Here is a 12,533-nt window from a genome sequence, read left to right as displayed (position 1 = left end):
GCTGGGAGTTGTAGTTTTGAAACCTCCGGAGGTCCGCAGGTTGAAGACCACTGCGGCCTTCGACATCATCCAGCCCCCTCTCACCCCCCTTTAGTTCTGACTACTCACCTCCGCTCGGCGCTGGTCCGGTGCTGCAGGGCTGTCCGGTGAGGAGGTGGTCCGGTGGGATAGTGGTTCCGGGCTGCTATCTTCACCGGGGAGGCCTCTTCTAAGCGCTTCGGGCCCGGCCTCAGAATAGTCACGTTGCCTTGACAACGACGCAGAGGTGCGTTCATTGCCAACGTACTTCTGCGTCGTTGTCAAGGCAACTCCTCTATTCCGGGCCAGAAGCGCCGAGAAGAGGCGCCCCCGGTGAAGATAGCAGCCCGGACCACCTCCTCTCCGGACAGCCCTGCAGGACCGGACCAGCGCCGAGCGGAGGTGAGTACTCAGAACTAAAGGGGGGTGAGAGGGGTCTGGATGATGTCGAAGGCCGCAGTGGTCTTCAACCTGCGGACCTCCAGAGGTTTCAAAACTACAACTCCCAGCAAGCCCGGACAGCCGATGGCTGCCCGGGCTTGCTGGGAGTTGTAGTTTTGAAACCTCTGGAGGTCCGCAGGTTGAAGACCACTGAGGGCGAATGATGACAAGGGGATGATGAAGGGGGGATGTGCGGGATGATAAGGGGATGATGAAGGGGGGATGTGCGGGATGATAAGGGGATGATGAAGGGGGATGTGTGGGATGATAAGGGGATGATGAAGGGGGGATGTGTGGGATGATAAGGGGATGATGAAGGGGGGATGTGTGGGATGATAAGGGGATGATGAAGGGGGGATGTGTGGGATGACAAGGGGATGATGAAGGGGGGATGTGTGGGATGATGACAAGGGGATGATGATGAGGATGTTAATGACGGGTCTGGATGATGACAGGGGGGGGATGATGTATTTCCCACCCTAGGCTTATACTCGAGTCAATAACTTTTCCTGGGATTTTGGGTTGAAATTAGGGGTCTCGGCTTATACTCGGGTCGGCTTATACTCGAGTATATACGGTATATGGAAAAATAAAAAAGTTATAGGTCATCAAAATAAAGGGATTATAAACGTACTAATTTGGTTAAAAAGTTTGTGATTTTTTTTAAGCGCAACAATAATATAAAAGTATATAATAATGGGTATCATTTTAATCGTATTGACCCTCAGAATAAAGAACACACGTCATTTTTACCATAAATTGTACGGCGTGAAAACGAAACCTTCCAAAATTAGCAAAATTGCGTTTTTCGTTTTAATTTCCCCACAAAAATAGTGTTTTTTGGTTGCGCCATACATTTTATGATATAATGAGTGATGTCATTACAAAGGACAACTGGTCGCGCAAAAAACAAGCCCTCATACTAGTCTGTGGATGAAAATATAAAAGAGTTATGATTTTTAGAAGGCGAGGAGGAAAAAATGAAAACGTAAAAATTAAATTGTCTGAGTCCTTAAGGCCAAAATGGGCTGAGTCCTTAAGGGGTTAAAGGGTTTTCATAACGGAACATTTTATCGGCTCTTTTAAACAGAAGAACTTTATAGTGTGAAAGCGACCTAAGGCATAAAACAAAGTGTATGTTGAATAGACAGACCTATTCCCTGCTTCCCATTGTTCACCTACTATTCTTTTAGCGGCTTTGTTTCTCCACTACGCTGTGGTAGCGCGGTGACAGCACTGCTAATTAAGAGGTTAAAAGAAACTTTTTTTTCTGCCTTAATAGAATAGAGCCTAATGCTACATAGTGTGTGAACTCAGTGATTCCCAGACAGTTTTGCCAGGCCCAGCACCACAAGATAATAGAATCATTGTTAAACTCCCCCTCCACCCTCTTTCCCGCAGACCAAGAGGACATACCAGAGCAGCTTGAAAGTGACTTGTCTCATCCATCTGGGGACTCTGTCCATGACATTGGTGTCACTGCAGATGTGCCAGGGGCAGCTCATTCAGTGCTTGACTTGTGTAAGTTAAATGGTCTTCCCATTATTACAATCAGCTTTTATGTAGAATTATTGTTTTTCTTAGAGATGACGAACTTGCTCCTCATGTATTTCTGAGATATATATATATATATATATATATATATATATATATATATATATCTCTATTACACATAAATGATCTCATACAGTGAGAGTGACTGTGAATAGAACCTATACCCTCTATTTAATAATAATTCTGAGTTTTTAGTTTGTTTTTGATATGGATGGAAAGTGCTGAACTGGGTTCTGATCTCTCAATTGTATTACAATCCCATTCTTATACCTAACTACATAAATCCTATGTGCATTTAGCACTAATAGCGTCTCTCTCCCCAATTTCATACCCTCAGGGGTTTGGGAGCCTTAGATGCTTGTGCAATCTCTGTACCCTTGACTACTGTGACCATGATGAGGGCGAGTAGGATATCCAGCACCACTTGAAAGTTAGAGTAGATTTAGGCAATACAATGCAATAGAGGTAGAGACGCAGTACAATGCGCTCCATAGACTTACATTCAATCACGTGACACAGAACAGCGAGAGAACTCCTCCCGACTCATTCTCTTGGTCGGTGAAGGCCTGACACTCAAACCACCGCTGTTTTATACTTTTGACATGGCAAATGTTTTTCCAAATGACACAAAAACCTTTATACCAAAGTGAGGAAATGGCATGTAAAATGTAATCTTTAATTAAACGGTTAAAAATCCTAATATTCAGTGGTAAAGTGATAGTGATCCAAAATAATGAAGAACACAAAATATGTATTTACATTGAGATATGGCCTTGGATGATAAGAGATACGTTATAAAGGAAAGCTAAGACTCTGGGTGTTCTGCAATGGTCACTACTAAAGACAGATGAAAGCTATCCGACTAAATATTCCGGTTGAGTTTCCATAGTGGTGGTGGCAGGTAGGACTGGGGCAGTATAATAATATGGAGTCTGTCCGCAGGGAGAGATTCATGACTGTATAACTATATATGATCTACAAGCGGCTTATAAAAACTGCAGATCTGCATTGTCACCCAATAAATGAAGACTGTTGCTATGCAACTGCCGAGGCAAATTCAGGTTGATATCTTATTAGGCAGTAAAGAAATGGCTTCTACTTCATTACGCCAGATTCTTTATTACATAAAAATGTGTCCATGTTGAATCAGACATGAGGTTCTGGCTTTGTTGCTCACCATTGACAACACAATTGTCTACAATCATTGGCTGAATGATATTATCATATTTGTCATTTCAATAGGGCTTTGATATTAATGGTGGGTGCCGCTCGTGTTCAGGAGAAACAAGAATATTTCTCAGGGAAAACCCATCCTGTCACATAATAATAATCGGAATATCAATCTCCCATTCAAAGTTTTCCTACAATGGTGGGCGGTAGAAATATTTGTATTTGCACTGATAGATGTGGAGATTTATCTTAAAGGGGTACTCCGGCCCTGAAAAATCTTATCCCCTATCCAAAGGATAGGGGAAAAGATGTCTCACCGCGGAAGGTCCCGCCACTGGGGATCCCCGCAATCTTGTGTTTGCCACCCACCTGTTTCAGCTGCATGCTGCGGTGCCAGCTCACAAACTGCCGGGTGGAGACAGCGGGTACGAAGTATGGTGACGTCAAGACTCCGGCCCCGTGTGACGTCATCCCCCGCCCCCGCTATGAAAGTCTATGGGAGGGGGCGTGACTGCCGTCACGCCCCCTCCCATAGACTTGCATAGCGGGGGGTGACGTCACGATACTCCAGCCCCGTGGTCGCCACCCGGCAGTTTGTGAGCTGGCACCGCAGCATGCAGCGCAAACAGGTGGGTGGCAAACACAAGATTGCGGGGATTCCCAGCGGCGGGACCCCGTGGTGAGACATCTTATCCTTTGGATAGGGGATAAGATGTTTCAGGGCCGGAGTTTGCTTCTATTACTTTTAAAAAAAGACCTCTGAAAAATGAAAGCAGCAATCTGATTGGTTGTTAGGAGCAACTGCACCATTTTTCCTTTTATACTGGTTAAAGTATAAAAGGAAAAATGGTGCAGTTGCTCCTAACAACCAATCAAATTGCTGCTTTCATTTTTCAGAGGTCTTTTTTAAAAGTAATAGAAGCAAACTGGTTGCTATGGGCAACTGCACCACTGCTCCTCTGCACAGGTTTTGATGATTCCCCCCCCCCTCCCATAGATTTTGCACAAAGACATATTGGGTGTGAAGTGAAAATCTTTGGAAGAGTTAATAATAATCCCCTTGCACATACAGTATGTACCGGCTGCATAGTCTGGGTGGGCAGAGCTGTCACGCATACCATATGCTACAGTATAAACCTTCTTTTTAGTCGGCAGTAGAGAGAGAAGTGAAAATTCTAACAAAGACTTGGACAGGAGCAAGGTGACATACCCCCAGGAACAGAAGGAAGAATCCATTCAGGACAGCTCCGAAGTACAAGAGAAAGCAGATGATCAGGCGCAGGTAATGTCATTGTCTATAGTGATAGTGATAGTCCTGACAGGTACATTTCATGGCTGTGGATAACATGGGAAAGTTGTCACATCACGTAGTATTCCATGTCAATAACCTTTGATGGCGGTCTTTTCAGCATTTATCTTAAATAATACTTTCTGAAGTCCTACTTCCACATCTAGACATCACAGAGTCCCCCTGCCCCTCCAGAAGCCCACAGGCCATATCACAGAACTGCAGAGAACAACCCCCACTGCGGCAGACTGAATGCGGCCTTGTATTACAATTGTATGGACGCCATTTATTATTCCATGCGAATAAGTGACAGTGTGAAACATGTCTACAGCTGATCACGGGGGGTTAGGCCTCACGCCACAGCCCTATGCATGAAATGGGATGGAATATAGAACACCATTTCCACTGTTTGGGCTACTACTGTGCATATACATGCATCTCATTGTTTTTTTCTCTGCTGGATTCCTGAAAGGGGTACTCCACTGCTCAGAGTTTGGAACAAACTGTTCCGAACGTTGGAGTCTGCAGCGGGAGCTTGTGACATCATAGCCCCACCCCCTCATGACATCACACCCCGCCCCCTCAATGGAAGTCTATGGGACTTTGCTGTTGGGGAGACGGATTGGAAAGTTGGAATTTAACATGTATGATTCTCTGTCCCAGCTGGAGATAGGTGGCAATGAGATTGCCTGGAAGCTACCTATTCCTCTAATAGAGAGAGGCCCTACCCTGAGAGAGAGGTTGCAACGCGGAAACTTTTAAAGGGGTAAAGAAGAAACATTTTCTCACATAAACTAGTGACAGAAAGTTATACAGATTTGTAAATTACTACTATTTGAAAATCTGAAGCCTTCCAGTACTTATTCCCCTGAGGAAATCATGTAGTCTTTTCAGTCAGACTGGGTGCTCTCTGTCCAAAACAATAGCAAATCCCCATAGGAAACTTCTCCTGCTCTGGACAGTTCCTGACCAAACAAAGGTGGCAGCAGAGAGCACTGTGTCTGACTGGAAACACTACACAATTTCCTCCAGGACATAGAGCAGCTGATAAGTACAGAAAGGTTTGAGACTTAGGAAAAGTCTAAAAGATATATATTTAGCAAAAGTAGTCTCCTACCTAATGATTCTAAAAAGACCTAATTAGATAAGACACTATGTGGAAATGTCATTTGTGGACATAGCAATATTGCAATATCTTCTTCCCATTTAAACAGTAACTATAGGTGGTGTTCAATATACATTACATTAAAACACATGAATTGCAGGTCTAATTCCATAGTTATCTTTTGTCCATTTATTGGCAGTAGTATTAGAAGTCTGGAGGTGAGGCTCAAAACCACCCATTTTTAGAGGTTTCAGTCCAATTGATAGACATTGCCTTAGCGACATTCCATAGCATGACTAGGCTACGCGAATATGCTGGACAACAGGTCTGATAGCTTTGCTTGACAATGCGATAGTTTACACGTGAAACAGCTGTTGCCTTCTTTCACGTTGCAGATAGTCCTGTCGCACTAATGTTTTATATGAGGATTGCAGAATAAGGAACCACTCATCCAAAGATTGTCAAGTGTTGCTTTTTCCTCTCTTTTGTGAATATAATACCTGATCATGACCCAAAATATACTTTTACACCCAGGTACATATTAATGCACCTGGAGCACAGTACTGATCTGTTTTTCTTTGTTTTTTACTTTGTGTGGACAGTTGACATAAATATAGTAATTTCTATATTGTTTGAACATATATAGTAGGTTCAGTATCAACCGGTGCTACAAAGTTATACAGATTTGTACTTCTATTTAAAAATCTTAATCCCTCCAGTACTTATCAGCTGCTGTATGCTCCAGAGGAAGTTGTAGAGTTCTTTCCAGTCTGACCACAGTGCTCTCTGCTGACACCTGTGTCCATGTCAAGAACTGTCCAGAGCTGGAGCAAATCCCCATAGCAAATCTCTCCTGGTCAGACTGGAAAGAACTTTACAACTTCTGGAGCATACAACAGCTGATAAGTACTGGAAGGATTAAGATCTTTTTAATAGAAGTAATTTACAAATCTGTATTCCTTTCTAGCACCAGTTAATTAAAAAATGTTTTCCACCGGAGTACCCTTTTAACATCTTTATTTTCTGTATTAAGGCTTCTGCAGAAAAGGTTCAAGAGGAAAGCGTAAAGGATAGTAACCAAGAAGTAAATCCCTTGGACAGGTACATGCAGTTGCTCCTTCAGAACAGAAATGAGGATCAGTCTGATAAGGTAAGTTGTCATTTAAAGGCTATCGTATCAGAAGTTTGACCAGTGCAGGTCTGGATGCTGAGGCCCAAGAATAGTTGATAAAATGAAGGGACAAGTGGTGTCCACACTCTATAGCAGTGGTCTCCAAAACTGTGGACCGCCAGCTGTTGCAAAACTCCAACTTTTGCAACAGCTGGAAGTCCACAGTTTTGGAGACCACTGCTCTGTAGACTTTCTATGAGCCCACACACCATTCTCTCATCAGAAATGAAGGGACACAATGCTGAGTTGAGCACTTATGGATACTCTTAACCCCTTAAGAACTAAGCCCAATTGGGTCTTAAGGACTCAGTCAGCTTCATTTTTGCCTTTTCGTTTTTTCCTCCTCACCTTGTAAATTCCATAACTTAATTTTTTTGGCGTGACCAATTGTACATTGTAATGACACCTTTTATTTTACCATAAAATGCACAGTGAAACCAAAAATAATTTATTTTGTGGGGAAATTAAAAAGAAACCCGCAATTTTTGCAACTTATGTAGGGTTTAGTTTTTACGCAGTGCACTTTACAATAACAATGGCATGTTCTATATATACTGTGGGTCAATACAATAAAAATGATACACGTGTAAACGTTTTACTATTATTGTACCACTTAAAAAAAATCCTCAAACTTTTTTTAAACAAAATTTGTATGTTTTAGGTCGCCCTATTATGACTCTCTATAGCGTTCTCATTTTTTGGTATACGGGGCTGTATGAGGGCAAATTTTTTGCCCCATCATCTGTTTTTATTGGTACCACTTTTGCTTATATGTGACTTTTTGATCACTTTTTATTACATTTTTCTGGGATGTGATGTAACAAAAATGCAGCAATTTCTGCCTTTTTTAAAATGTATTTATGTTTACACCATTCACCGTACGGGATCATTAGCATTATATTTTCATAGTTCGGACATTTAAAGGAGTAGTCCAGTGGTGATTCAGTGGTGAGCAACTTATCCCCTATCCTAAGGATAGGGGATAAGTTGCAGATCGCGGGGGGTCCGACCGTTGGGACCGTCCGACCGTTGGAGCCCCGACAGCCGGCGGGAAGGGGGCGTGTCGACCTCCGCACGAGGCGGCGGCCGACACGCCCCCTCAATACAACTCTATGGCAGAGCCGAAGCGCTGCCTTCGGCAATCTCCGGCTCTGCCATAGAGATGTATTGAGGGGGCGTGTCGGCCGCCGCTTCGTGCGGGGGTCGACACCCGCTATCTCGGCGGAGAGCCGGGGCCCCGTACAGAGAGATCGCAGGGGGCCCCAGCGGTCGGACCCCCTGCGATCTCAAACTTATCCCCTATCCTTAGGATAGGGGATACGTTTTTCACCACTGGACTACCCCTTTAAGCACGTGTCGATACCACATGTAAATTTTTTTTTTTTTACCCTTTTTTTTGGGGGGGGGAGGTAATTTTTATGTTTTATTGGGGCTTATTCACTTTTTTTATTGATTTTTTTTAACTTTTCATTACACTTATATAGTCTCCATAGGGGACTATTTATAGCAATCACTTGATTGCTAATACTGTTCAGGGATATGCATAAGGCATAGCACTGATCAGTATTATCGGCTATCTACTGCTCTGGTCTTCTCGATTGCAGACCAGAGCACAAGACACCAGGATGACGGCGGGTCACAGGTGAGGAAACCTCCGCCCGCCATCTTGGGTGATCAGATCCCAGCTGCAGCGCCGCAGGTGATCCGTTCAAAGTGCCGCAGATGTCGTGATCAGCATTGATCACGGCATCTGAGGGGTTAATGGCTAACATCAGCGCGATCACTCTTGTCCGCCATTACCGGTGGGTCCCTGGCTGATAGCAGTTGCGACCCCCCCCAACCCCCGTGCATGATGCGAGCAGTGATCCGGTGCTCGTGTCATGTATAGGACATAAATGTACATCCTGGTGCGTTAAGTACCAACGCACTAGGATGTACATTTACGTCCAAAGTCATTAAGGGTACTATTTATATAAGAAAGACATAGAAGCAAGAAAGGGGGAGGGGCACATAATGTCATAGAGGAGTAGGAAATGCTAGCAGAATGCTTGGGTATAAAGGGGCATTAGCAGTAGAAAGAGAGAAGTGCTCATGCCGCTGTTCAGAGAACTGATGAGACCTCACTTGGAGTATTGTGCTCAGTACTGGAGAATGTATCTCTAGAAGGATATAGATATATTGAGAGTTCAGAGAAGAGCTACTAAACTACTAGTACATTGGTTGAAGGATGAAACCTATCAGGAAAGGTTAAAGGACCTTAACATGTATAGCTTGGTCGAAAGAAGAGACTGAGGGGATATGATAGAGACTTTTAAATACATAAAGGGAATCAACACAATAAAAGAGGAGAGCATATTTAAAAGAAGAAAAACTACTACAAGAGGACATAGTTTTCAATAAGAAAGGCAAAGTATTTTTTACTGAGAGAGTAGTGGAATGTAGTGCATGAAATAGCCTTTCTGCGAAGTGGTCGCTGCACATACGGTGAAGGAGTTTAAGCATGCATGGGATAAGCATAAGGCTATCCTTCATACACTGCTCAAAAAAACGGGAACACTAAGATAACACATCCTAGATCTGAAAGAATGAACTAATCCTATGAAATACTTTTGTCTTTACATAGTTGAATGTGCTGACAACAAAATCACACACAAATTATCAATGGAAATCAAATTTCTCAACCCATGGAGGTCTGGATATGGAGTCACACTCAAAATCAAAGTGGAAAACCACACTACAGGCTGATCCAACTTTGATGTAATGTCCTTAAAACAAGTCAAAATGAGGCTCAGTAGTGTGTGTGGCCTCCATGTGTCCGTATGACCTCCCTACAATGCCTGGGCATGCTCCTGATGAGGTGGGGGATGGTCTCCTGAGGGATGTCCTCCCAGACCTGGACTAAAGCATCCGCCAACTCCGGGCCAGTCTGTGGTGTTGGTGGATGAAGCGAGACATGCCTTCTTTACCATAAGAACTGTGAACTTATGGAACAGTCTACCTCAGGAACTGGTCACAGCAGGAAAATTTAACAGCTTTAAAACAGGGTTAGATACATTCCTGGAACAAAATAACATTAATGCTTATGAAGAAATATAAAATCCCATCCCTTCCCCAATATTGCGCCACACCCCTACCCTTCAATTCCCTGGTTGAACTTGATGGACGTATGTCTTTTTTCAACCGTACTAACTATGTAACTATGATGTCCCAGATGTGCTCAATCGGATTCAGGTCTGGGGAACGGGCGGGCCAGTCCATAGCATCAATGCCTTCCTCTTGCAGGAACTGCTGACACATTCCAGCCACATGAGGTCTAGCATTGTTTTGCATTAGGAGGAACCCAGGTCCAACCGCACCAGCATATCGTCTCACAAGGGGTCTGAGGATCTCATCTCTGTACCTAATGGCAGTCAGGCTACCTCTGGCAAGCACATCGAGGGCTGTGCGGCTCCCCAAACAAATGCCACCCCACACCACTACTGACCCACCACCAAACAGCTCATGCTGGAGGATGTTGCAGGCAGCAGAACATTCTCCACGGTGTCTCCAGACTCTCTCACATGTGCTCATTGTCACATGTGCTTTCATATGTGAAGAGCACAGGGCACCAGTGGCAAATTTGCCAATCTTGGTGTTCTCTGGCAAATGCCAAATGTCCTGCACAGTGTTGGGCTGTAAGCAGGCCCACATCCCACCCACATGGAGTCTGTTTCTGGCCGTTTGAGTGGACACATGCACATTTGTGGCCTGCTGGAGGTCATTTTGCAGGGCTCTGGCAGTGCTCCTCCTTGCACAAAGGCGGAGGTAGCGGTCCTGCTGCTGGGTTGTTTCCCTCCTACGTCCACGTCTCCTGATGTATTGGCCTGTCTCCTGGTAGTGTCTCCATGTTCTGGACACTACGCTGACAGACCCAGCCAACCTTCTTGCTACAGCTCGCATTGACGTGCCATCCTGTATGAGCTGCACTACCTGAGCCACTTGTGTGGGTTGTAGACTCCGTCTTATTCTACCACTAGAGTGAACGCACCACCAGCATTCAAAAGTGACCAAAACATCAGCCAGGAAGCATTGGAACTGAGAAGTGGTCTGGTCACCACCTGCAGAACCACTCCTTTATTGGGAGTGTCTTGCTAATTACCTATAATTTCCACCTGTTGTCTGTTCTATTTGCACAACAGCATGTGAAATTGATTGTCACTCAGTGTTGCTTCCTGAGTGGACAGTGTGATTGCACAGAAGTGTGATTGACTTGGAGTTACATTGTGTTGTTTAAGTGTTCCCTTTATTTTATTTTTTTGTGCAGTGTATAAGATAAAGATAGGTATAAGGTAGGGACAAGGACTAGTCAGATTATTGGGCAGACTAGATGGGCCAAATGGCTCTTTTCTGCCGACACATTCTAGGTTTCATTTCAGTTAGGGTCTCAGCACCTGAACCTGCACAGATGGTGACCCACAAATTGGTACGATGTTTTCGGTCACATTGTGACATTTTTCTGAAGCCATTCTGAATGCTGCTAACCTTCCTGAAGTCATTGTGGATTTGTATCTGTACATGCCAGTAGAGTGTAGTTTTGCTCTTAAATACATCTCCAGATATGTACCACTTACCCCTGCAGACTTGCTGTATACATTGGATTGCAATGACTTCCTCTTCCATGGAGATCTGAATGTCAGACTGAGCAATACAGATACAATCTGGTGTTTGTATAGTGAATATATGAACTTGTGTCCTCTCTAGAAAGCGGGGATTGTGTATGAAGAAGGTTTGTTTATTTTAAGCACTGCTGTCTGTGAATTTTAATATTTTAGCATTTCTTTTAGGGTACTAAAGAAATCTTTGAAGATGTGTCTGTGGAGGAAAAACTTTCTAATGATAGGTAAGTAATACTGAAAAAACGAGCCCTGTGAGAGGCTTCCATGTTATCACTAGTGCACATAACTGGCTCAGTGACTGCCATGTTTATGGTTTCTTTTAACCCTTCAGCTAAGATGCACCCCCATGTTGTCCCCCAAGAAATTGCCTGCTGCTTTCAGCTGTATCTCGCGCTGCACTATGAGACAAAGCGTCCCGCTGCGTCCCTGTAGGACCCGTCTGCAGCAGCGAGACACTGCCATAGAATTACATTATGCTGGGTCTCTGCTGGAGACGGCTGCTATGGGGATGCAGGGAAAAGTCTCTTATGGCAGAAGCGAGACACTGCCATAGAATTACATTATGCTGGGTCGCTGCTGGAGACGGCTGCTATGGGGATGCAGGGAAGAGTCTCTTATGGCAGAAGCGAGACACTGCCATAGAATTACATTATGCTGGGCCTCTGCTGGAGACGGCTGCTATGGGGATGCAGGGAAAAGTCTCTTATGGCAGAAGCGAGACACTGCCATAGAATTACATTATGCTGGGTCTCTGCTGGAGACGGCTGCTATGGGGATGCAGGGAAAAGTCTCTTATGGCAGAAGCGAGACACTGCCATAGAATTACATTATGCTGGGCCTCTGCTGGAGACGGCTGCTATGGGGATGCAGGGAAAAGTCTCTTATGGCAGAAGCGAGACACTGCCATAGAATTACATTATGCTGGGCCTCTGCTGGAGACGGCTGCTATGGGGATGCAGGGAAAAGTCTCTTATGGCAGAAGCGAGACACTGCCATAGAATTACATTATGCTGGGCCTCTGCTGGAGACGGCTGCTATGGGGATGCAGGGAAAAGTCTCTTATGGCAGAAGCGAGACACTGCCATAGAATTACATTATGCTGGGTCTCTGCTGGAGACGGCTGCTATGGGG

The 12,533-nt window shown here is 44.4% G+C and overlaps 1 protein-coding gene across 2 annotated transcripts in view; it reads left to right on the top strand.

Moving 5' to 3' along the window:
- Positions 1-11,966, top strand: part of OFD1 (OFD1 centriole and centriolar satellite protein) — a 67,682-nt gene extending 55,716 nt beyond the window's left edge. The window contains exons 19-22 of one of the 2 annotated variants that reach the window (XM_056556256.1): positions 1,861-1,980; positions 4,332-4,465; positions 6,610-6,726; positions 11,571-11,966. In XM_056556256.1, the coding sequence (XP_056412231.1) occupies positions 1,861-1,980; positions 4,332-4,465; positions 6,610-6,726; positions 11,571-11,630 (431 nt within the window). In that variant the 3' untranslated portion in view covers positions 11,631-11,966. The remainder of the gene's footprint in view (positions 1-1,860; positions 1,981-4,331; positions 4,466-6,609; positions 6,727-11,570) is intronic. The other variant, XM_056556255.1, reaches the window with a different exon arrangement.
- Positions 11,967-12,533: the final 567 nt, after the last annotated feature.

Source organism: Hyla sarda, chromosome 2, assembly GCF_029499605.1.
Source record: "Hyla sarda isolate aHylSar1 chromosome 2, aHylSar1.hap1, whole genome shotgun sequence".
Taxonomy (NCBI): domain Eukaryota; kingdom Metazoa; phylum Chordata; class Amphibia; order Anura; family Hylidae; genus Hyla; species Hyla sarda.
This window is presented reverse-complemented; position numbering and strand designations above follow the sequence as displayed.